The sequence below is a fragment of the Enhydra lutris genome, unplaced genomic scaffold, assembly GCF_002288905.1.
Source record: "Enhydra lutris kenyoni isolate GAN:26980312 unplaced genomic scaffold, ASM228890v2 scaffoldscaffold88, whole genome shotgun sequence".
Lineage (NCBI taxonomy): Eukaryota > Metazoa > Chordata > Mammalia > Carnivora > Mustelidae > Enhydra > Enhydra lutris.
Window position 1 is genome coordinate 507,951 of NW_019154172.1, and position 27,030 is coordinate 534,980.

Below are 27,030 nucleotides of genomic sequence, written 5' to 3' on the forward strand. Positions count from 1 at the left end.
TGGAAAGGATAAGGCTTCCTCATATCTACTTGGGAGACAATCAGGGTGGGAAAAGCTAAATGGGGAGAAATCCTGACAATGTTTCACTGGACCCCCGGCAGGAGGTGGTGGGAGAGGAAGGCAGCTCTTGGGTATGGAGGGAAGAGGAACAGGAGGAAGAGAAGGCTCCATCTGGTAGCCTGAATGTCAGGCAGGCAGTACCCCAGTCTGCCCTTACTTCTGTTTATTCTTGGGGGCTTGCTGGGCCACGGGACACTTGTGCTGGGTGGGGATAGCTGTGCCCTTGGGTGGGCATTGTTTCTTGGGCTGAGAGCACATGGATCCTTGGTTTGTTGTGCACATGTTTCTTGACATCTGACAGCAGGTGACTGACAGGGCTGCTTCACCTGCTGCTGCTTCTGGGCCTTCCAGGGCAGGCCCTGCCTGCCTCAGCTGCTGCCGCTGAGAAGACACTGTCACAAGAACCGGGAGGCCTGAAAGAAACCCAGGCAATGGACACCATGAGAAGGGCTCCCTCTGCCACTCCCCCTTCTGACACCTAGAACAGTTTTCTTACAATGGTCAAGGACATGACAAGTGAATGATAGCCTCAAATTGGTCAATGGATTGATTCACAGGGGCCCATTGTGATCCTCTCCCTTTCATTTTTCTGCTGTGCTATTCTGATTTCCTATCTTACTTCATCCTCCCATAGACTCCTGCCTTAACTAAATACATAATTGATTTCTCAGTATTCCCAGAAAACAAGGTGAGGTGTTGAGTTGAGGATTAAAAGGTAATGCAAATATTTTATAAGATCGAGGCATGAAGTCTTGGCTGACTTGCATTGGGTCTGCGATGTCAACTGGCCACCTTGAGTAGTGTGGATGGTGCTGGCAAGGATGGGAGCGCCTGTGGTAGAGGCCAGGAGCCATCCCTGTTCTAGAGGGAAGTGTCGTGATGCATAAGTGTTGGGGAAAAAGCCTGTTCCAGGATCTCAGAGGTCTGAGTTGTAGTCCCCACTACATGGCTGACTCGCCTTGGGATGCTAAGGCTATTCATTTATTGTAGCCATAGGATAGAGGTTCTAGCCCTCCATGAAGAATTGGGGAACCGAAGGTCACATAGACCGCTAGGGGTCCGGGACAAGAGAAGGATGTTACAAGAAGTGGCCTGGTTCAGAGTAGGAGCACTGGGCCAAGAAGGCACAAGCCATGGATTCTAGAACCAAACCAGCCAGGCGTACTTGTGGGCAATCTGCCTTTTCTCAACATCTATGCCCTTATTTGGAAGATGCTGACCTGGAAAGGTCTCTGAGGCCTTCCCAGTTCCAGTGTGTGTCTCTGGTTTTGTTTGTAAGCAGCCTTCCTCTCTTCTAAATTCATGATTATAAAGGGAAGCATAGGTTTTGGGTGGTCATCATGATAGTGAAGCAGGGGAACGCCACAGTGTAAAATGCAATATATAACATACCTGCTTCTGCAAACCTAAAAGCAGTGGTTGAAAAGGCTTGCTCATAAGGCTGAAAAGGTAGCTTTTTAAGAATGAGAACATTTGGAGGAAACTCAGAATTGCTACAACACACTCCAGTTCCAGTTCTAAATATCTCCCCTCAATGAGCAAAATCCTCTTGCCAGGGAGTGAGACCCAGAATCAGGTAATTAGCCATACCCAGCAATGGTGAGGGATGGAGACTGAATTTCCTAAGTAACAATTAGCGTGACATTTCTTTAACTGTCATAAGGCTTAAGTCACTTCTCTGATTACCCAAGAATAGGACAGGAGCCTGCCAAGTAGCTGGAGACTGTTGGAGAAGGAGGAAGCGCCCCTCAGGTCTCAGCAGGAGGAATTCATTCCTACATACCAGAGGCTCAAGCAGGACCCCAGGAGAGAAGACTGAACACAGTTGGACGCCAGCCTCTTCTGGAAACCTTACAAGGTCCACAGCCTATCTCAGGCATTTGGCATGGTTCTGATTACTTCCTTCCAGGGAATTCCTTACCAACTTCTCCCACCTGCACTTCCTCCAGGGACTTGCTTTACTGGCCTGTTTTGATGGAAAACACCCCCAGAGATTCCAGCCTTCTGGGTCCCTATCTAGCTAAGTGGACTTCACCTACCTAAGGTGTTTGCTGAAACTCAAGGACTCAAAATCTTTAAAAAATAGAACAAATCTGAGGTGCTTTTCACTGACTTTGAGTTGTAAAAACCATTGAGGAAATAGGAGGAAGAGAGAAAATATGGGTTTGGGCCACTTCTGATAAAAATATGAGCATCCCCTTCACTGCTCTTACTTCCATTTGTTGAGCACTAAGATCTGGCACTGCCATGAGCACTGCCTAGTGCTGAGATCACTCTTCACACCCACCGTTCCACTGTAAATTTATAGCTTCCACAAGGCAAGTGTCATTGTTACCATTTTGTAGATGAGGAAAGTGAGGCTGGGAAAGATCATGTGGCTAACACAAAGCAGAAATGGGACTGGGACTCAGGTCTGGATGATTCAGGGGATCCAAACATCAGATGGAGAAGTCAAAAGTCTCCTCACAAAGGTCCCTTGTCTCCTACACCACTGCCTGGTGCCTATGATTTTCCCAACCCACCAGGGACTGTTTGCAATGTATTATAGGAGGCTTCTCCTTGAGCACTAGGACAAGAATGAGAATGAGCCCCCCAAGCTTAATCAACATGGTATTGCTATCCCTCACCTGCCCACCAGATATTAGCCACTGATGGGTATTAGTGGTGGGCAGGGGTTGGGATAGAATTTAACCTCTAGGGTAGGGTTGCCAGGTAAAATACAGGACACCCAGTTCCATTTGAATTTCAGGTAAACAGAATTTTTTAAAAAAATTATTTAAAATCAATTAACGTATAGTGTATTACTAATTTCAGAGGTAGAGTTTAGTGATTCATCAGTTGCATATAACACCCAGTGCTCATTATATCAAGTGCCCTCTTTAACCAGAATTTTTTCTTAGTAAAGTATATCTCTAATATTTCATAAGACATACTTATAATACAAAATTACTGGTTAATCTGAAATGTGAATTAAACTCGGCAGTCTGTATTTTTTTTTGCTAAATCTGGGAATTTACTCAAGGACCTATTTAGATGGCAGGAAGGAGCCCTGGTCCCTCATTTGTACTCGTAGCCCCAATGATAGAGAGGGCAGGACTGCTCTGGGAAGCTGATCTACCTTTGTACTTACGGCCTAAAACCTCAGCGGCCAGCCTGACTAGAGGCATTGATGTGCTCATTTTTGTCATTATCGGGGGCTACATTGTAAGGCTGCCTGAGAAATGATAGAAATACCTAGAAGTATTTTCCAAAGCACTTTCAAACCCTTGCCTTATTTAATTATCATGACAATCCTGTCAGGTAGTGTAAATCCAATTTTACAGTTTGAAAAAGTAAATCCAAAGAAGTTAACTGACTGGCTCAACGATAGGCAGCAAGCAGGGAGGAGCTGGGGCAGGGCCCTGGCCAGGGGTTCATATCCTATGCATCACAGTGGCCAGCTTCTCTGTGGCAGACAAGTGACTGTTGCTAGGTGGGGCCATGGCTCAGGAACTTCCCTGAGCTTTCTATCATATGTGGCTCAGTTTTTAGGGTCAGTCTCACTTACAGGTTAGCCCTTCCCTTAATTTCCTATCCCCGCCAGGTCTCACCCCTTTCTCCCCACAAACCTATCAACTTTAAGAATATAACATTCTAAAGAAGTAAAGTAACATTCTGGGTTCTAGATTCCACATTTTGCCTTCCACTTTTGCCACCTCCACACCTCTCTTCCTGGCTCCCACTCCACTCTGCTTGTCTAGATGCAAGACCTCCAGAAGGGAAAGAGGCAGCAAAACAGATTTGGCATAGCATTCTCATGTGCCTGGCACCTGGAAAGTATCAGTGTATTTGTGCTACCTACAAATGGAGCAATGACGCCCTCCCTTCATCAGGCACACACACAACTTCTCCGTGGACTCCTCATTTTCCCCAGTCTGCTTTCTGGCCTCCTGCTTGGTTCATAACCAACTCCTCCTGGGAGCTCTCTCTAGTTATGCAACTGGGTGTATAACACAACTATCATTGTATCACAGTGTATGTGAGTACTGTCATCTCTGAGGATGCTCCAGGAGTGGCTGGGATAGACAGCCAGGCATAGCTGGCCTTGAAAAAGCTGTGAGCTCTAGGTCCTGTTTATGTATGTAAGCAGTCAACCTCATAGCATCCAAAACAAGTTTCCTGAAACCCTGGAACTCAACTTTTCCATGAGCCACAGTCTGTCCATTTTACAGAGGGGGAAACTGAGTCTTGGCCCAGGGTCACACAGTGGCTCATGTGGAATGCAGGGCTAGATCACAGGGCTCCTGACTTCACAGATCTTGTCAGTCAGCTGAAGTGCCTGAGCTACGAGGCGGCTTCTGGCAAAGGCTCTGTTAAAGACAGAACTAGGAAGCTGGTTCTCTCCCTCCTCCTGTCCGACATCTTTTCTTTCCTCCCTGGCTCTCAGTGTCATCCTTCCCATGAGCCTGTTTCCTCTCTCCTCTAACAGACCCCAACCAGTCCCTTGCCACCACACTGCTAGGCCCGGGTGCAGTTTGATTAGCCGCTCAACTTAGAGACACTTCCATATAAAAGTTTTCACAATAGTCTATGAAGAAAGCTAATTGTATAATAAATTTATAAATAAGAAAGCTGGCTCCAATGGTGGATGAATCTTAAATCTAGAAAATAGGGTTGCCCCAAGTCTCTTACATCTAAAATGGTTGATTTCCAGACACCCTGGCTGGCTAGGGATCATTCTTTCAAAGGAGGAGGGGAGGCTTGCTGGCACCCTCAAACCAGCCCATACAAGCAACTCTCTAGGGAAGGTGTGCCCTGAGAAACTCAGTGGACCAGGGACTCCACTCCCGCCATCCAGTCTGGCCTTGGCTCTGTCACCTGGCAAGTCCTGAGTCCTGCATCTGCTCTTTCATCCTCAAAGGCCATGTTGGACTCCAACCAGGAAGCCAGGCTCTGCAACTTGCCTCCCCAGGGAGCAGACACCTGAGAACAGGTGTGTGCCATGACTCCTTCAGGGAGGGGAGGGCACAGGCAAGACTCATTTCTGAAGGTGAGTCAAAGCTTGAGAAAACCCAAACCCACCCTGTGGACAAACAGTGAGGTGACTGGGACAGAGAGACCTGATCCTGGGAGAGGACCCTCTCAGAGACACTGCTAATCACTTAGCTATCAATCCAAACACATTTCCACCAGGGTACTTTTGGGGAAAGAAAGGTTGTTGATGGCTCCATCTGGACACAAATAGAACATATTTATTATGCTATCTGTAAGGAGGAAGCAAGAAAAGGAAAAAAAAAAAAAAGAAGCGCTCTAGTTTACTCATGAGAGGATTTTATAATGGGAGGATTGTGCTTGGCAGGGAGGACAGCAGAGTTTGGGCCTGCCAGCATTCCTGTATTTCAGCTGCCTGTTCAGTGAAATGAACATTTAAAACTGAGCAAATTGCATTTCATTAAAGAAAATAATAATCATGTCATATGTGTTTTGTCTAGAGTTCTGGTACATACTTAACCAGCAGTCACTGTCCAGGACATTTCTGTTTGGAATTCCTTTCTCCATTAATTAGTTGATGATCTGTCAACAAAAATTTCAGAACATGCTTCTTAGAGAGACTTTGTGACCTTTATAAATGTGGGAAATCCTTTTGCAGTATGGATTAGAAAAATTAGCCTCTAATTTTTCTATTTGCAGATAAGATGCTCAGTTACTGGTGTTGGGTATTCTGTGAAGTAATATTGAAATCAGTCCTATGGAGAGAGAAGAGGGAAAGGATAAGGTTCCAGAAATATGTAAGCCATTTATCTCCCCTTCCACCCCTCCTTGCTTTATTTCTCTAAGATCCCCAACAGTTCTACGAGTTTGATAAATGTGTAAAAGAAGTCCTGGATGGTGAGAGTCTGGTTCTGACACAACATCCACAGACTGTCACCTGAGGAAGCTGAAGACTGGCTGTGGAAGAGGAGAGCTGTGTGGGAAAAGTGCACACCTCTGGAAAGATGACCAGGGTTAGCCTCTTGGAAGTTGAGTGGACACCCTGTCCTTGGACATGACATGGTGTGGTTAGAGGCAAAAGAAGGAGCCAAGAGAGTTAAGAAACTGCTCTACTGATACTCACCCCTTACTGGCTGTGAGGTCTTAGACATGGCCCTTAATGTTTCCCAGATTCAATTTCCCTGTTTTCCAATATGAGGAGTTTGGCTACAACTCCCTCAAGGGCCCCAGGGAGCCTCCATTCTATAAATGTATGGGTTTGGGAAAGTCTGGGAAGGCAGCTGAGTTCCTCCTTGGGGGACTAATCATGAGTGGAGGACCCTGATGCTGCTTTTGACTCAGATGAAGAGTGCCATCTTGATCGGAGGCATTTATTGGGGGAGGGATAAGTGACCAGGGGATACAGGCAGGTCATCCTAGTTAGCCTGAAGCAGGAGGAGAGATGTTAACACTTATGTGTGAGAATGGCACATAAGAGAGGAAGGAGAGAGGGTATGAACTGTTCAAAAATTCTGTACAAGCTGACACCACGTATAATTCCTATCTTGGCTCCCAGCTTCCCTTAACTCAGCCCCAGACGAGGGTATTGCTATTGCCAAAACTCACCTCATGCTTTCTTGCCTCAAATCATTTGATCTGTAATGACACACCATTTTCAAGTCTCCTAATGAAACTCAAGGTAATCTTTAGGAAGGATTTTAAATATTACTTTCTCTGTGACTGCTTTCCTAAATCTTTCCCAAAAGATAGGTTTTCCTCTTCTGCTCAGCACTCACAACTTTTTATTTATATGTACCATGAGCACTTTTTATGTAATATTTCAACTTGAATATGTCTAAATTATATACTAATCTCAGCATCACATGTACATTCTCTGATGGAAAGAGCTGTTTCACTCTTATCATATATCCATGTGTTTATCATCTATCCCCTGTATTAGCCAAATGCATGTTATACCCATTCTATGAATGTGGAAAAATGAATGTTTTATCAATGAATGAGTTCAACTGAATGATAAACCCACTGTTAGACATTTTGGCTTAACAGTCAGAGTCAATGAAGTCTCAAGATGCTTTATGAACTAGTCCTTCTTTTCAAGGTCAGGTTGATGCCTGCCTTCTCTAAGTAGCTCTTTCTGTTTATCTAAGCATATGCATTATCTTTGAAGACCTGTGCTGACATCACCCACACCTGTAAGAGGTCTAGGTACCTATGGGTGCACATATGTGTGTGTGTGTGTGTGTGCGTGCGCGCGTGCGCGCATGCGCGCACACACACACCCCTGGGGAACTTCATTCTAACCAGCCAAACTGCAAGCTTCCCAGGGGCAGGAAAGATGTTGAGGACAGAACTTCTACTCTGGTAAGAACTGGTGTTGGCCAGTGGGTACACTAGCTAGTTGGTGAGTGGGTGGTCCAATTACTAAAGGATGCTGTTGAGTGAGTTGGGAAGTGAGTGAAAGAAGGAGGGTGAATGATGATCTGACAAACTAGCTGACTGCCCACCTAGTTCACTAAACAACTGACTAGCTGTCTGGTTGAGTATTTGACTAGTTGATTTCCTGATCATTTGGCTGACTGGTTGTCTGATGGCTAATCTGAAAGGCAAATCTTGGTATAGTATAACAAAGGGGGTTTCCCTTTGGGACATAGGCTAATGGTATAGAACAAAAATCATGCTTTAGATAGGAGTTCCTAAGGAGTGTAACCTATGAGTTGGACAGCCATCTCTTAATTTGTTTGCTTTGTATCACTGAGGCGTTCACTGTGCTTTACATTCCTGGTTAGCTGAGCTTACTGGACACAACCTCAAGCAAAACCCAGAGAGAGGCAACCATGGTAGAACAGTAGCTCTCTTCCTGGCAGGAGGTGGTTGGGGCAAAAAGACATTTCCATTTATGGCACTGCCCACTGAGGAACCTGATTTTTCCCTGAGACTTGGTCCCTGGGAGCAAGGAGCTGGGGCTCAAATTATTCCTCGGGCCAGAGAAAGGACCTCTGTGATGGTGGCTGAAATAGAGAACCAAACCAAACAGACAAATTAGCAGATACCACAAGTCGGGCCAGTTTATCCGTTGATGCCCTTGAGGAAATGGCCGCAGAAGGCAGCAAGCAAGTGCTGCCAGCCTCAGCTCAGACAATGCCTGGTGATGCCTGACATTCCAAGCTAGGACCAGGGCTCACAGAGCTCTGAGCTGCCAGCCTCAGCTGTGGTTGGCCTTGCACATCATCAGTAGAGGGAAGCGGTGGGACAATACTTCACATCCATGGTAATTAAGCCACTCCGTGCCCAAACCCTTTGGTGATTTCCCACAGATCTCAGGAGAAAGTACACAGTTGTTGACATGATTTCAAAGGGGCTTCACACTCTGGACCCTGGGGAAGGCTTCTAGTCTCATCCCTCCCATCACCCCACCTCCCTTTCTCTCTGTACAAGTGCTCTACTCTTCCAGCCATAAGTCTTGATGAACTGTTGCAGTTTTATTTTCTTTCATTTTTTTTTTTAAGCTTTATTTATTTATTTATTTGACAGAGATCACAAGTAGGCAGAGAGGCAGGCAGAGAGACAGAGGGAAGCAGGCTCTCTGCTGAGCAGAGAGCCCGATGCGGGGTTCGATCCCAGGACCCTGGGATCATGACCTGAGCTGAAGGCAGAGGCTTTAACCCACTGAACCACCCAGGCACCCCTACAGGTTTTCTTAATAATGTGCTGTTTTCTCATTCTTCTGCCAATAAGCCACTCCCTCTGCCTGAAGTACTTGGCCCTAATCTGCACCTGATTAATCTTAGAATCTCAGACACTAGTTCATTTCTTTTCTGAACATCCCTCATTATATTACTTGGACCTTGGTGTTGGTGTTTGCACAGCAAGCTCCTGTCTTAGCACCCATTCTGCGGTTTGGGGATGGACTACCCCTGCTCTGTCCTGTGTTAGCTGTGAGCCCCTTGAGGGCAGGAACATTCCCTACTTTTCTTCAACATCTGTTTGTAGTAGTAGGGTACCTAATTCATAATAGATACACGTTGACTTTGTGTTCAGACAAACAATATGTGGCCAGGCCAGGGTCTACATAGATGTGGGCTCTCCCACTGTGTGGCTGGGAAGAGCAACAACACCCTCCATCTGATGAAGCAGAGCCCAGTCCTTCCACATCGTCAGGGCTCGCCCTTCTTGGTGCCTTTCCTCTCCCTTTGCTGACACCCATCAAACATGCCTTCCAAGTGCTTTGTTTTCCACTGTGCTTTCTTTCTTGCTGGATCACGAGCAGGAATCTATTTTTCTCCATCCGGGTTCCTTCCTCCGACTCAGGGCCTTAGACATCCTTTGCATACAGGGGAACCTGATAAAGGTCGGCTTTTCTAGGATGATATTCACAACTCAAAAGAAGACAACACTGGCATCAGTAATTATAAGGGGTAGAAATCCAAGAATCACTTTACATGGGTGAATTAGGCTATCCTGTGTTCATAAAGATTTTGTTGCCTCTGCTCCTCTCCCCCAGGAAGTATCCTACCCTGCCCACTGGTGATGGCAGATGTGGCTATGGGACTTGCTTTGCCCATAAAGTGTAAACTCTAGGAGCTGCAGTTCGTACACTGTCTTGCCACTCTGCTATAAGGACTGACCATGTTCCAGATTGAGGCTGCTCTGTCAGCTTTCATCCCGAAGTCAAATTAATGTGCAGAAGGGCTATGGCTGACCCTCAGTGGACATCTAAGGTGAGGGAGAGGTAAGACTTTGCTGTTTTGAGCCCCTGAGATTGTAGGCTCATTGGCAGTTGAAGCGTGATTTGGTCTATCCTGATCAATACACGGGGATATGCAAGAGATGACTTCTTTCTTGTAAGGAGATTCTATTCCTACTTCTGCTTGACTCTGCCCAAAGGGAAAGTAAATGATGAAGTCCAGTGCATACTAACTGATAGCCAACCCCGTGACTCGGCTGTGTGCATATGTGTATGTGTGTGTGGAGTGTGTCCACCCATGTGCAGATGTAAATGTGACTGCAAAGGTAGGATGGAAAAGAAGGAAGAAGAGGGAAATGAAGGGGTAACATGGGCTTACACGGTATACAACAAGTGCTATCTGCTTGTGGGCAACTGATACTTTCCTACAAATGACTTTTTGTCTGTGGTTGGGGAACAAAATAAACCACCTCTTTCCCAACTCTGACCACAGGACCTTGTGCCAAAGCACATCGCAAGTCAGCCCCTAGGCAGTTGGGGGAGAGTGCCACCTGCAGGTCCTGCCCCGCTAGTGCAACTGTTTCCAATTTCAAGAGTGCCTCCCTCAGGAGGCTGGTACAGACCAGGAGGCAGGTAGGCCTCAGATGCAGGGGAGACCTTAGGGATTCCTCCTCCTCACTTTACAGGCAAAGAAATCTAAGGACCTCAGCTGGGACTCTTCTCATCCCAGTGGTCTCATTAAGCTGGATCATGTTATCCTCAGAGGGAGAGACCAGTTCCTCCCTACTGGAGTAAATACCTTTCCAAGGTTTCCTTGCTGGCTCACCATGGAGTTGGGGTTTGATGAAGGCAGAATGACTTGAGTCAGTGCATGGGAGATGGGGGAAGGACTCAGTGGGGGGTGAGGAAAGCCAAACTGAATGGAGAGCAAGAGAAACTCTCCCTGCAAAGGTTTCCAATTACTGAACAGCTATTGTGTAAAATTCAAGGCTCTCTACATGGTTACCCCCAATCCCTGCAAGAGAAACACAAAACCGGTGTTTGGTCGATGAGGAGACTGAAACCCAGAGAGATTAAATAACTTGTCCCAAGTCATGCAACTGGTAAGTGGTTGGACCAGAATCCAAGCTTCCGTCAGTCTGGTTCTAAGACTACCCTGCATGGTATCATGCTGCCTCTTCCCAAATGACAAGCTCCCCAAGTCTCCTCAACCCTCCAGCATAATGCATGCGGACAGGCATGGCACAGACCACACAGGCCACACTGTCCAGTTCTTTTAGAGAGTCAGTGGACCGCAACATGAGAAGTTGCTGAACAGACACAGACAGTGTTTTGAACAGCAGGACAGCATGGGTTAATGGGGGACCTAGCAATGCCAAGCTCTATATTTGGTGAACAAACAGGCAGTGTGAGACAGGAAGACAATGGACACAACAGAGTGTGACCATCTCTAGGCCCCCAAGTGCAGCACACTAGGGAAGCCATAGGACATTTTAGTCTCCCCTGGGGGTTCACCAAAAGCTCTTAAGCAAGGTGATATCTGAGCATAGACTCCAATCATCTTTTCCCTTTTAAGAATTGCTACTCTCTCAAAAAACTGTTACTGAATGAGCAGGGGAGATGCTGTGAAGCACAGGCTTAACTTATGGAAAGCTTGCCCATGCTGGAGTATGCTCCTGGCTGGTAAGGCTATGGGGCCTCTGCCACATGGAAGCAGGGCAGGAGCTAGCCAGGGAGGCATCGTTGTAGTGGGGTCCATGCTGAGAATGAGTGAACTGGCTTTATTGACTAGATAATCTGGTGACATGTCTCCCTGGTGTCTGTTCACCTTTTGTTGTAATCAAGCTGTTAGCACAGTCCTGTCTAAAGGCTGCTTTGGCTTCATTTTAGTAAAAGAGGAAACCACAATTAGCACAGATTCCCCAAATGGAAGGTGAATCTCGAGATGTAAGAGCTGTGCTGAAGGCCCATACAGTCCAGGGGTTATTCCCATTGATGTCCTCACAGGACAGTCTCTAATTTCAAGTGGTAGAGATTTTCAACAAGGATGATTTAATTACCACTCAGCTCCTGCTCTTCTTCCTGCAAAGAACTTCTTCTGGCCTGTAACCCTAGGGCAGACAGCCCCCATTTACTTATTTTGGAGTAGGAGGAGCTTATAGTCAGCCTGAATCTGGGCTGCATGGGCTCCTTTGTTGGTACCTGCAGGTGTCCTGAGTGTGTACCTGGCCTTGCTTACCTCCTTACAAGGTTACCATCCTTGCTCTCTGATCCTGTCTCTATTTCCTTCCAATTTCCATGCCACCTGTCATGTAACCACAGGTGCCCCCCTCATATAGCAAAGCAGTCACTATTCTATTAACCACCACAGGCTGTCTTAAGGAGTATTAAAATGAGAGTCTTTGGAACCAAGATTCTGCTTTTACAACTCTCCCCACAGCACACCATCATAATATGACATAAAGGGAGACCAGGAGGAAACTTTATTAAGATTATGGTGACTGGTGGCACTCTCCTGCCTGTCCGCAAAGAGAATAGCATGTATGCATGCATATATGCACACAAGTGTGCGCGCACACACACACACACACTTTGTCTGCAGGGAGCCAATGTACGAGCTACCACCCTGATCCAGTCTCATGCAAAGAATAAAATAAGAATATTCTGTGAAGACTTGAACTTGTGGCTGAAAACTGTTAATCAGTCTTTGTTTTTTTAAAGATTAACTTATTTGAGAGAGAGAGAGAGAGAGAGAGAGAGCATGCATGCCCAAGAGAGAGCAAGATAGCAAACAAGAGCGGGAATGAGTGGGCGCAAATGGACACAAGTGGGGTGGGGGAAGGGCAGAGCGAGAGAGATAAGCTAAATCCCTTCTGAGCAGGGAGCCCTACAACAAAGCAGGGTTTGATCCCAGGACCCTAAGATCATGATCTGAATGGAAAGCAGATGCTTAACTGACTAGGTGTCCCTTTAATTTGTCTTAAACATGACAAGTTAATCTCTCTCCCTCTCCCAACAGAGAAGCTCTAGCTCCATGTACATGAGTCTTGCCATTTACTCTTTGTTTCCTGAAGGCCATTATAAGCAAGGAAAAGTCTCCTGGCCAGTTAGTTCCATGAAGGCCAGAAGTTGTAGCTTAGCACCCTATGAAACATCATCCAGACTTTTTTTCACCATGTACCATATGAAATGCAGATAAGAAATGCTCAGCCCTTATTTGCTCTGGGAGGACTTTTAGCCCAATCATCAGGGGAAAGTAGAATGAGTCAAAAAGATGGGCTTGCATGAAAGGCAGATTATATTTGAAACCCAGCTCTTCAGCTACTAGCTGTGTAGTCTTGGGCAAAGTTTGTTTCCTCCTTGGGTCTCATTTTGCTCAGTAGCAAATAAGAATTATTATTTTTTATGGTATAAATTAGTATTAATAGGCTAAGTGTTAAAATCCTAGTATAGTACCTTGCTTGTAGAAGTAACTCACTCCTTTTAAATATACATATGTGTGTGTATACGCATATGTGTATATGTGTACATACATATAAATCTAAAACTGTCAGCAGATGGTGTGTTATTGATTCCCTGGAGGGTGGTAAGTTAGTCCCAAGGCGAGAGATCTTAAAATATCGCTGTGGATTTTAGCTAAGTTTGCTCTATGCCTCCACGACAAAGCCATACAAAATGACCTGGTACCTGGATAGTCCCACCCTGTCCCTACCTCCAAGGGATTTCCGTGACTGTGACTACTTAGGGGATAATGGGGAGATTAAATAAAGATTGGAGTGAGTGAGTCACCTTCTAGTGAGTCAGAACAGGAAAGAAGCTGAGAAAGAATGCAGCAAGCCCAAGGTGGCCTTGTGGAGGTTAGAACGTGAAGGGAAAGGAAATAACTTGCCCAGTAACACACAGAAGGCCAATGGCAGAACTAAGATAATGACTCGGGTCTCATGACTCTCTGTTCAGTGCTCTTTATTTGAAGTGGTTGTGCCTTCTAAAACCCATTGAAGGAGAGCCTCATGGTCCTATCAGCTCTAGGGGACAGAGGAGGCTCAAGCCAAAGGGCTGGGTGGAGGACCGAGAACAGGAAGAATGGTTGACTTTTTATTTCATCAGAGAGCAAGATGGGATGAATCAGTCTGATACCTGATAGCCAGCATAAATATTCCAGAAGAGAGGACTACATGCCAGGAACCAGGGGTCAGATATCCATAGTGACTGTCTCTGCCACTGGGTAGGACCTCCAGATGACAGTAGCCTTTCTCACACACACACACACACACACACACACACACACACGGCCAGATGGCACCACGGTGACCCAGGAAGAGTTTCAGCAGATTCAGGCACAGGGCATACCTGCTGTGTCTTCAGTGCCAGGCATGTGTGATTCCCCCAGGAATGGCAGGAAGCAAGTTCACATGTACCAACATGTAGGAGAAGGTGGAGCAGGCTGCCCTGGGCCACACCCACAGGCAGGACTCTCACTAAAGGATTCTTGGTGGCTAGATCTGGAGCCTTGCTGCAGAAATCCATCACCAGCTGGGGATCCCCTGGGGCACAGCCACTGGCAGCTGAGAGAAGTCTTCACTTTCCCAGGGAGTCTGTGGAGGAAGGGAAGGGCAGACCGCCACTGCCTGTCTGCTTGAATTTCTAACTGGGGACTGGAAGGTTGAGTGGTTCTCATTTACAGCTTAGAAAAGTTAAGTTGTCCAAGGTTATTCAATGAGAAACGGAAGAAGGGATTTGAACCCAGATCTCTCAGGCTTCAAGGTGGGTGGGCGTTCTTTTTCCTGTGCCACACCACCTTTCAGGGGATTTTTTTATTTGAAATATATAACTCTATTCTTCTCTGAGGAAGACACACCACCTTCCAAGCCCTAGCATCAGCCTGTCTCCCTGGGATCTCAAGGTGATGGTCAGACATCCCTACTGGAATATGGCAGGGGCCTATGGAAAGCTGAGAGGACAAGCTGCTGGGACATGAGAACAGAGGATGGGCTCCATGCTCTGGGGCCATCACGTGAGTGAGAGTGCCACCATGAGCATGTGTGTCTGTGCGTTCAGATGCTTGTGAGTGTATGTCAGTGTGTGGTCACTTCTATGTGATTGACAGCATGTAATTGTGTGTCAGTGTGTGATCAGTTGTGACCTCATGTGAGGGGTTATGAATGTATATGTGTGGGACTATGTGCATGGATGTGCAAGCATGAGTGAGTGGGCAAGAGTGAATGTGTTTGGGGCTGATATTCAGCAGGTATATTCTAGCACACACAGGTGTTGCTAACTGCATGGTTGAAATATTAAAACCACTTCTGTGAGAGGTAGCAGATAGCCACCACACCAATTCCCCCTCCCATCGGTGTTCCTGCCACCACCCTGAATGACCCACAGAGTCCTCTGCACCATTGAGAGACTAGGGGCCCATAACTGTCACATCAGTGCTTCTAGAATGCTGCTCTATCTTCTGCTCTCAATGCTCAATGCCAAATTGCAAAGTTGTAGAATGCACATCGAATAACAACCCATTGTGTGCAATTTATGTGAGGGTGTGAACACAAACAAGTGCCTAATCTTGTGCAAACAAGTGTGAATGTGTGGAGGTTTGTAAACATGCTGACTTTGCCTCACAAATGGATTGATGGGTTCTGGGTTCTGAAAAGATAGGATCTGGGCTTTAGGCTTCCGCTAGCTGCCAGCACAGACAAAGCTCTTGCTGGGTCACAGAGGATGGAAACCAGAGAGCCAGAGTGCCCGAGTTTGCCTCTCAGCTCCACCACTACAGGCTGTTATTACTAGAAGCAAGGAGGGAGCTTCTCTGAAGCTCAGTCCTCTATCCATGAGGGGAATAGTCATACCTGCTTCAGTAGGGTGCTGTCAATGTGTACCAAAGTTGGCACACCTGTGTCCCTCAGGACTTTGCTCCCGTACTTGCTTCTTCAGCTTGTCAGCCTCCCTGCTTGCCTCCAGGGAGTATGACCTGCCTCACAGAGACTGGGTTGACTGTCCAAATGGTAGCTGAGAATCACTGTAAGCTAAAGCTGACAGGATTGCATCAAGAGCTGGATTCATTGTGGGCAAGTGTTAAAACAGGGAAGATTCTGGAAGTAAAGGGCAACCACCAAATGGGATCCTTATGCCCTGAACTAAATCTTGTGTCCCCCTATGAACACCCACTCTGATCCTGTGCTCTATTTAATTGGTCTGTCTTTGACCCTGAAATTCGCCCTTCCCCTTTTACACCTTTGTATCACCAAAGGTCTGGAGACCACGTCTTCCGATATGTGGAAATGTAGGCTCGATGCTTAGTCAGAACGGGAGAATAGCAATAAAAGCAATAGCTAACACTTATCAAGCACTTGCTCACTGCTTATTTACATTCTCATTGACCAACTCCCCCTTCCACCCCAAGAAGCAGCTAATCTTCTCCCCCACCATGCAGATGAGAAAAGTGAGCCTAGGGAAGTTCTATAACTCGCTGCAAATCACACAGTAGAAGAGGGGTGGTTCAGGAATCCAGATTCAGTATGGTGGGGACAAAAGAAAAATTGGCAAGATGGTCCACACACAGGCACATGTGCATGAGTGTTAATTATGGCAATTAGTAAAGAGAAAATTAAATGAAGCCCAGGGAGGCAAAATTCAATCTCATGTTGCACTGCGAAGTGGGTGGGGGGGCGGTAAGAAAAGAGGGGTAAAAGTCCAAATGAGAGACTTGAAGGGGGAATGTGATATATGGGGGTGAGGAGGACACATTTGGAGACTGTGATGAATGACAGCCTTGAATGCAGGGGTGTTAAGGCGTTCTCATTTTCAAGATGTTCTCACTCTCTCTGCCTCTGAATTCCAAGGTATGGGGCATTTGTCGAATGTACCGCCCAAGTCATCCCTTAATTGTATGCCACCCTGTCTAAATATTCTTTTTTTCATGAGGGTGTTCTCCCAGGGATTGTTGGACCTAGAGACCCAGAATCTATGCTGGTTTCTCTGTTTTTATAGCCCCCTTCACCTTCTGCACAAATAGGAGGGGAGGTGTGTACTAAGGCTACACTGAGGGATTGACGGGGTGGGTGGGACAGAGGGATGGGGGATGGATACAAGGAAGGGAGACAGCCGAAAAGGCACAGAAGGAGTCTGATGGAGGAAGAGGAGCCCAGCCATACAGGCAAACCATGCTCAAGACTTCGGTGTTCAGCTAACTGTGCATTCTGCAGGGTCTGTAATAATGTGTTGGGGATAATCCAGATGCTTAATTCATGCTTATTTTCCTTTCTGCTTCCCTTTGGGTGCTTCTGCTGACCCTCAGGGACAGCCCTGGAGCCCAGAAGCATGAAAGGGGAGGCCGGTATAGGAAAGGAGGTTCTAATGCCCCAAACTATGGACTATTTTGTAGGAGAGACATTTGGTGGAGAGGGATGGAGTGGGTAGTGGAAACAATAGGAACCAGCACTTTGGATTACCTGTGGCTGTGAATTATCTGATGACCACAATCGTCCAGAAATTTGAAGAATTCCAAGTAGGAGGGTTGTGGGGGAAATAGTTGTGGGGGAAATCCCCAGCTGAGAAATAATGGACGCTGTGATTTTGATCACATATTGATGATGGATATTATGTGTTGAGTATAGATTGTCTCTCTTTTTTTAAGTGTAAATTCAATTAGTCAACATATAGTACGTTATTAGTTTCAGATGCAGTGTTCAATAATTTACCAGTTGCGTATGACACCCAGCGCTCATCCTAGTGACACATTTGTTTAGCTTAAGAAATTTTTGTCTTCTCTTTTCTGTTGGGAGAGGTTTTAAGGCCTTATTCTCAATTCCTTTGGACCCAGAACACTTGGAGTCTGTTCTCTGAAATATAATTTATGTATCTCAACCCTTCCTTGCTATGTAACTCTTGACTGGGGGATTCCCTTGCTCTTTCTCAGCCTGCAAGGATGTTTTCTCTATGCCGTGTTCTCCAGATGGGCATCATCTCCCCCTGGTTCCAGTGGTGCTTTCACTTTCCTTGGGTATGGGATGTGTCTCCATGCTTCAGAACCACCCTCCTCTCCTCCTTACCCTGGCAGGACCACTGGCAACCCCTCACAGGTCACAAGGGCATCTCTACCATGCTTGTTTCTCTGCCTGCACCTACATGCCCAGCTTTGGAGTGGGTGTGAGACACAAAATCTGCAGGAATGTAACATTGTCCAACAACAGAAGAACCAGTCTGAGACAGGAGTGTCAGAGGAACTCCATTTAATTGTTTGGAAAACAGGAGCAGAAAGGGAGGGTGGTAAGAAAGGTGTTCAGCATGCTGCTCAAGCTCCCCAGAAGCAGACATAGTGAGGTAAATACATGTCAGTAGGGATGAGTAGATAGTTGATCAGATCCTTGCCTGAGGTGCAAATTGCAGTTGCTAATTAGTAAAAGGTAGAGCTTGAAGAAGCCACCTTCCTGGTGCTGTCTTTTCCTGAACAGTGGCTGCAGTCTGAAGCTGGGGGTGAGTGGCATTGACCAATGGCTGCGTGAGAAAGGGGCAGTGAACTTCATGCTCTCTGTCTTCCCAGAAGGCTCAGCCTCTGGTCACATGTTGAGGTCTTACTTCTGCTTGGACTTCTGGCACTGTTGAGGGGGTGGACATTTCTGTTGGCCCTTGGGTGCACAGGGCTCCTTGCACTTGGGTGGAGGCTGACATGGCTGCTTGGTTTGCTGAGGTAGGGGGCAGCACTGCTGGGGTGGGGGGCAGCACTGCTGGGGTGGAGGGCAGCACTGCTGGGGTGGGGGGCAGCACTGCTGGGGTGGGGGGCAGCACTGCTGGGGTGGGGGACAGCACTGCTGGGGTGGGGGGCAGCACTGCTGGGGTGGGGGGCAGCACTGCTGGGGTGGAGGGCAGCATGGCTGCGGTGGAGGGCAGCATGGCTGCGGTGGAGGACACTGCTTCTGCTTCTGCTGAGACATTCTGGGTTGGCACACAACTGAAAACAGAAAGACAAAAGAAGTGAGGAATGCCTTCACCATAGAGACACTCTGGGCTGGAGGACAGGCTCGGCCACATTCACATCCTTCTCTGCTTCTACTTTGCCCTGATGGCTTCACAACTTAAGATGTACATGTCTGTGTATAAATGTGCATGCATGTGTGTGTACATGTGTATTGAGTATAAGTTGTGACTAAAAGTTTATAAGTCATCTCAATTCTTTTTGAGACAGAGCAACACAGAAGGAATGAGGTAAGGAAGGAACAGGAGAAGTAGGGAGAAGGGAGAGAGAGAGAAGGGAAGACAAGGAGAACAAGAATAAAAAGTATGAAAAGACTATGGAGTCTGGAAGAGGATTGCCTAGGATCTGAGTCCTGGCTAAACTACTAACCTGCTGTGTGACTTCGATCAAGTTTCTTAGCTCTCTGTACACACCTCTCTTAGGGTTGTTGTAAAGATTAAATGGGTATATAAAATACATTGATATAAATATGCATAATACATGTATGTGCGTGCATGCACACATGTAGCCACACAGAGTAGCTAGCACACGATGAGCACAGTGTAAAGTTTTTGATTTATTAAATAAATTTCTAAAAATTTAAAAGAATGGGAAGGAGCCTCTCTTTTCCCTAGGATAACTATAGGAGAAAGGAGTCGACAGACAAAATGGACTTTTTAGCTTGAGTCTTATAGTTGAGGAAAACCAACCTCAGAGAGGGAAGTAATTAGTCCCCAGCTACTCATCATAGTAGGTAGAAATGGTGGTCCCCAATTCCTGGAGTAAGGTCTTGCCCCTATATCATCTTTTCCCTGCTGCTTTGTGTTCCTTGGGGTCTCTACACCCCTGTTCCCCAATGCAGTCTTCTCTTTTCCCTCCTCTTATTTGCCTTTTCCTTAAAGGGCAACTCTGCCAGGTCCTCTGCCCCAAGGCTGGTGTGCCCTCTCCTTCTGCTGGTTCCCTCTCAACATCTGGCAAGATACAACACCCATAACACACCAACAGGATTCTTAAGACACTGGTCTTTTGGCAGACTTTCCTCTCCCATCTCAGTCAAGCTCCCCACACCCTTGGCTGGATGGCTTGCAAACCACTATTGATTGGTCCCCAATAGTATGGAAAAGAGAAATGCCCAAACTAGGTCTTTCTTTCTGACCAACCACCCAGAGCTCTAGCCCTACACCCAGCCAGGTTGGGACCATGTAGAACAAGGCTGTAAAGAGAGGCACCACTTTGCCAGACTTACCAAGTTTGCCAGCAGCAGGAGTGTGGAGATTCCTAGGGGTTTGGGATGCTCTGAGTCTGCCCACCTTTTATACATCTCACATCCTTGCCTAAGGCCATGAGGTGGCCTAGGATTGGAGTGTTGTAATTAGTCCCTAGTCACAATAGGACCCACCTGTCCTTCCTCAAATTTCAGGTTTTACTCACCCCCTCAGGGATGGCAGCTTCCCTCATGGCATAGCAGGACTTGGGGGTGATGGTACCTTCACTCTGGCCTTGGCCCCACCTCCCCATCACTTTACGAGGCTGGCTGCCTTGGATTTCCAAACCCACTCATGACTTTTGACTTAGAACCTTGGCATCTGGGATGGTCCCAAGCAGGCATTCAGGTTGTGGGAGTGTGAGGGCAGGGCTCCAGGAAGTTGTTTGGCAGAGGGGAGGGGGTGGCATGGTAGGGTACATAGACAGCATTGTGTTAAGGGAAACTTAACAACTGAGGAGGTGAATGGCTCTCTGGAAGGCCCATTAAAAAATGCATGACTCTGACTTAACCTAGGCTCAGAGTCACATTCTACCTGAACTGGTAGAAAGACAGGGCAAATGGCTGGTAGAAAGACAGGGCAAATGGCTTTGATTTTGTGCATATTGTGATTTAGGCAATAAATGGGGGGGGGATGTAGTCCTCTGTTCTGCCTTCTATTGAGAAAACCATTAGGTTCCATTAAAGGAACTGGGTGGTTACTGTAGACAGTACTTATCTCTCATCTCTCTACATATGTATAAGTCACACAGACTCTGAGGTTCCCAGGGAAGTGATTATCATAAGGTGGACTGGGTGGGGGACCCAAGCACTAAATTAGAATGAGATCCTGGAGGAGTCACCTGGGCTGGTCTTGGATTCTGAGCTTCCAGGGCCCCATCCCAATTCTTTCTCCCCACTCCTGCTAGAGATTCCAGGACACAGAGCGATGGCACAGGGCATAAACCTGGATGCCCTCCATATCTGGCAATGGTTGGAATATATCTTTGAAACACCCCCAAGAAGTGTTTAGAAGGGGGCTCTGACCTTTACCAGTGGGTGCCCTTGGGCACATAAAGTCCTTGAGCCCCAATTTCCTCATCTACTGAGGAGAATAACACCACCACCCTGCATGTTAAAACAGGTTAAAATGGACAACATGGGTGTAGTATTTGGCACAGAATGAGTGTTCTACAATTGTTGGGTACTCCATGGAATTGGGCTCTGAATACTAGGGCAAGATACACTCTTGGAAGTATGAAATAGTTTCAAAATTCGAAGGTAAGCAGTGGCACTTGCTACCCAGTATCCTAAAACCTTGGCTGAAAGAAAGGAACATAAATAAGTTAGTGTTGAGGGTAGTGTTTCTTAAGTCTCAACATGGAATTTATCAGTAAGCTCTACTGAAGCCTTAGAATATCTCAAGACCTTGGGGAGTCAGACTCCAGCACTGAAGACATGGGTTTGGAAATCAATCGTCTCTTTTCTCAACCATGATCTTGGCAGGCTGGGCACAGGAGAAATAAGTGAGACTGGGAAGAATCCAGGGGGAAAATTCCCTTGGCCTGCTGTCACTCTGGCAGAAGCAATCCCAGATAGTCTTAGAAAAGGATTTCAGCTCAGATCCCTAAACCAGAAAAGAAAGGTTGTGTAGGGCAGTTGTCATGGGATGACCACCATTTATTTATCAAGATGGAGTGCACTTCCACTGTGCACAGGGGCACTGTGCCTGTGCTGGGCCAGTGGGGAGCAAGAAGGGGCTGGGCCCTCACTGTTCCTCAAGGCAACAGGGCCTGGGTGGCCTGGGTGATGTACACCATTCTAAAACTCTGTATGTTTTGCTAGGATGGCAACAAGCGTAGCTAGCATTTGTCACCACAGAATATTATAATGCTATTGACCATATTCTTTATGCTGTACCTTTCATCCCTGTGACTTACTCAGGCCATAACTGGAAGCCTGTATCTCCCACTCCCCCTCACCCATTTCACCCTTCCACCATCCCCTTTCCTTCTGGCAATCTTTGGTTTGTTTTCTGTATTTATGGACATGTTTCTATTTTTTTTATTTGTTTTGTTTCTTAAATTCCACATGAGTGAAATCATACGGTATTTGTCTTTTTTCATCTTATTTTACTTAGCATAATTTCCTCTAATTCCATCCCTGTTGTCACAAATGGCAAGATTTCATTCTTTTTGATGGCTGAGTAATGTTCCATTGTATATAAATACCACATCTTCTTTATCCATTCATCTGTTGATGGAAATTTGGGTTGCTTCCATATCTTGGCTATTGTCAGTAATGCTACAATAAACATAAGGGTGCACATATCTTTTCAAATTAGTGCTTTTTTTTTTCTGCAAGTGAATATCCAGTAGTGGAAATGATAGATCATATGATATTTTTTATTTTTACTTTTTTGAGGAGTTTTCATACTGTTTTCCAGAGTGGCTACAAGGCTTTTTGATTGCTTGACGTGGATTAGCTGAAGAACTCAGATCCAAACGTCACTGGAGTGATGCCTGCATAGCTAGGGAAAGTGTGAACAACAGCTAATTCACAAGTTTTGGACGTTAAATTCTGTCAATTTTTTCTTGTGTGGGCCCTGACCATGCAGAGCAGACATTTTGTGGTGGATTCAACTACTTCAAGAATGTATTACACAGGAGTACCTGGGTCACTCACTAGGACTAAGTGTCTGACTCTTGATCTCAGCTCAAGTCTTGATTTCAGGGTCATAAGTTCAAGCCCCATGTTGGGTATCACGATACCCAATACACAGTATTGCTTCTACCACCAGGGGACAGAAAAGCAGTGGGTAATCTAGAAGCCATAGATAAAACTAAATGCTTATCCTGGGCATTTGGAATGCCATTATTCTCTGGTTTTCATGAACATTGCACTCTGTCTTTCTCTTTCTCCAATCCTTTCTCTCTCTCTCTTTCTCTCTCTCTCTCTCTCTCTCTCTCTCTCTCTCTCACACACACACACACACACACACACACACACATGTTGATCTCTCTTACACTCTAGTAGCCCTAAGTGTTTATGGGCCTGTAAGTTCAGTTCTCAGTAAAGTTGATGAAAGAGAAGGTGCTATTTTCCTACCAATTTCCAAAACATATGCACATACTCACTTCCAAGCATTGGTCTGTATCTAGTAGGCCCATGATTCCTGTTTCTTTGCATGGCTCCCAACCACTAAAGCTCCATATGGCTCTGGAGGACATTTCTCCCCCTTTAGGATTTCCTTGGTATTCATCTCATCCTCATCTCACTTGTGTGAACATGAAAATGCTGGTGAGGGAATGCAGATGAGAGATGTTTATGTAGGAAGGAAGTGGGTGGGGAAACTTCCCTCCAAAATGTCTCTTTCTGGCTTGCAAAAAGACACTCATTTGCTCAGTTTCTAGTGCTGGGCACCCATTAGCACATTCAGTCTGAAAAGAACCAGGACCTAGCTTGGTAGAGCAAGGGGTTGAGCTTTGCTGGGACCCAGTCAGTCATCAACTATACAGGAAGCAGACACCATACCCAGTACTCTGGTGGCTGGGGGACTGTAGGAACACAGGCCAGTCCTCAAGGAGTGTTTGACCTTGGGAAAATAAGGCCCGCTCACTGTGACAGAGGACCTGAAGCTGGGAGGCGGACAACATGAGTCAGGACCCAAGGGATGATATGGAACAAGGGTGGCACAGGGTCTTGGAATCTCTGTCACCCCTATGGGCTAGGCCACTGTTGACAACAAAACATCAGGGAAGATGGGAGAAGCTCCAAGGTGGTGGGATCCTTCAGGATACAAACAGTGACTTCATCTTTGCAACCTGGTACCTAACAAAGCTTCTGGCTCAGATTTGGACCTATATAAATTTCTGTGAAAATGAACAAGGACATTCCAGGTAGGGGAATAAGGACTGACTAAACATTTGAAGTTGGAGAGATGTTATGTGTTTTGGGGGGGAAAGAGACTGGCCTACCTGTAGTGGGTGATTATTGCTGATGAGCAGCAGACAGTGACATTGGGATTAGGCCCCTGGAGGGCAGATTTGCCAGGATGGCTGGGATTGCAAGGTGGAAAGTGCAATGACACCTGAGCTTTGGCTCTAAATGGTCAAATGTGACACTTTATGGTATACTGTGTATATTTTTAAAAATCTGATTGAGTAGCACAGGGAAGTAGAAAGACATTGGGTTATGCTTAGAAGGCCTTGGTATACTTCTGGTTCTGATGGAAATAAGCTGTGTGTTTTTGGACAACTGGCCTCCCATCTCTGAGGCTCAGATTTTCTACTTTGTGAAATATGATAATTCCAAAAGCTCTTTCCAAACATAAATATGGTATGACTTTCCCATAGGAAATGGGGAGCCAAAGGGCAGACATGTCTGAAAGACTAGGTTGGCAAGAGTTGTGAGCAGGAGTGAGAGTGGGAATGATGGAGCCACAGGGACACCAGCTGGGAAAGAAGTAATAATAAGGACTTGACCTCACATACTAGCAATAGAAGAGGAAAGGGAGGGACACATTTAAAATGATCTTTAGCTGAGAATACACATGAATAGAGGGCTGAGAAAATGGTGGGAGACAGGAGAGGAGTCAAATCAAACATTAGGATCCTAAGGGACAAAACAAGGGAATGCAGAGGATAAGGTTGGGAGCAGGGCAGAGGCCAAAGTCTTGTTCAAACATGTGTCTGTGCCTGGAAGACATGAAAGCTATATGGCCAGGCACTGCACATACAGAGCTGTGTATAAACTGTGTACACACTGCCGGGCAGAAGTGGAGGGGCATGATGGGGAATAGGAAGGAAGGAGATTTCACCCTCTGGGCCAAGTTTGTGCTGAGCACTGTGGAGAAGCATGAGAAGTACAGACAAGGAAGCTCTAGGTCCCAGAGCTGCAGTACTCCTTCCTGGTAGCAGGGTTTGGTCAGGGAGCAGAAAGCATTCCAGAAAGAGAGGTGCCAGAGTTTGAAGGAGCCCAAAGTCAGACAAAAGATTCCCAATTCGCGGTCCAAGGACTGTGTCAGCAGTTGGTGACATTCTTAACAGATCACCAAAGAATGAGAAAATGTTACCATACTTTGTGGAGTTTGGTATAAGGTTGTGGAGCTCCATCTCTTTGGAAGGTCTTTTTTCTGTTTTCTCTTCTTGAGACTATACACTTTCTAGAGTCATTAATTTTAAAATTAAGTTTATTTATTGAAGTGATAGTAATTATAAAGGGCCTTTGCCCTTACTTGGGAAAATTAAAAGTTAGCCCTCTTTAGCAATTGTGCTATTTTTTTTTAAATAATCTTAGTTTTAGCAAATGCCAAAAGTCTGGGTACCATGAATGTGGTTGGTCCAGTTTTTCACTAACAAATATGGAAAAGGTGAGGTAGACAAAGGAAGTGACTTACTTGAGGTGGTATTTTATCAAATGCCTGAGAGAGGACTTGAACTCTGGATACATGACCAAAACCCAAACCAATAAAACCAAACAAAACAAAATAAAACAAAAACCAACCAAACGAAACCATACTTTGGCCAATGTCAAAATCTCAGCAGGAAATTCTCCTTCCCTCTTGTTTGCTCCTCACCACCATCCACCTTAAAGCCAGGCCTTTGCAATGATGGCAGGACCAGACTTGTGTGGCACCCACACCTGTCTTTTCCCAGACCTCCAGGACACCGTGCAAGGCTCTGGCCCAACCCTGTTCTCAGGAGACATGCTGTTGCCTGCTTCGTAACCTCACTGAAATGGAACCCATTCTCCCTTGCCTTCATCCAGTCTCTCACATCCCTTCAAACCACCTCTTCCTTTCTGGACTCTGGGGAAATTCCTAGTTGTGAGAAGTAATTTACTTCCAAGGTCTCCATGCTGCCTTTTACCCACCGGGCTTTCCATGCCCAGAGCAAATGATGTCATCATCGGGATAGGGATGTCCTGGGATGCTTTGCTGCCCCAGGGGACTGAGCTTAACTTTGTTCTGTGTGGCCCCAAGATGTAGAATGAAGCCCCTGAAAGGTTGGGAATCCACAGGGATTTGCCTCCAGGCTTCTGGTCTCACTTGGTTGTATTATTCACTCCTGTGCTTCTAATTACCATCTTTATACTAACGACTTACAAATCTTTATTTCGAGACCAGGCCTGCAACCTGGTGCTTCATATCCATGGAATATCCAGTAGCTTCCTCAATATCTCCATCTGTTTGTCTCAAGGACATGTTGTTCTCAACGATGGTTCCAGAACCAAACTTGTCATCACTCCTCATGCTCGCTCTTCATTTTGGTGAACAGTACCACTATGCACCCCTACTATCCACCTAGCAGATCAGACTAGAACCTAGCATCATCTCTAACCACATCCAACTGCTCACCAAGTCCTACTGATCTATCACCTAGATAAGTAATGTATGCTACCCACAGTGTATGTGTTTTAAGAAGTCCCTCCTGATCTGGTCTTCATCAGGTCTTGCCTGATTGCCAAAGAGATCCCTTAACCCATTTCCCTGTCTGCAGTCTCTCTAGTGCAAGCAGTCTTATACAGAGAAGCCAAAATGATCATTCTGAAAGGCAAATGTAAAATAATTTCTTGTCTTTAAGAATTAAATATACTGAAGTATTTAGGAGCAAAGAGATGTCACATCTGCAACTTATTCTTAAAATGTTCAGGGTAAAGAAAACAAAACATAGATAGATGATAGAAAGATAGATAAATACAGATATACGGTTGTATAGATAGATATGTATCTATATACATATAGCATATACATGTGTATCTGTATGTATGTATACCAGCTTTATATACATATATCTATATATACATATGGATCTCTCTCTCTTCCTCTCTGTGTATGCACACACACACACACACACACATCTTCTTCCTGAACATACATACAAATGTATCTCTCTATAAAAATATATACAAACAGGGGTGCCTGGGTGGCTCAGTGGGTTAAAGCCTCTGCCTTCGGCTCAGGTCATGATCCCAGGGTCCTGGGATCGAGTCCCGCATCGGGCTCTCTGCTCGGTAGGGAGCCTGCTTCCCTTCCTCTCTCTCTGCCTGCCTCTCTGCCTACTTGTATTCTGTCAAATAAATAAAATGTTTAAAAATATATATATATATACAAACATG

At 46.0% G+C, this 27,030-nt stretch overlaps 1 protein-coding gene across 1 annotated transcript; it reads right to left on the minus strand.

The window, feature by feature from the left end:
- Window positions 1–213: 213 nt before the first annotated feature.
- On the minus strand, window positions 214–26,164 carry LOC111161985 (small proline rich protein 4). Its single transcript, XM_022526113.1, is given in 4 exon segments — window positions 214–311; window positions 314–423; window positions 1,453–1,466; window positions 26,048–26,164. Coding segments are annotated over 4 exon segments (339 nt in total).
- Between the last annotated feature and the right edge of the window lie 866 nt (window positions 26,165–27,030).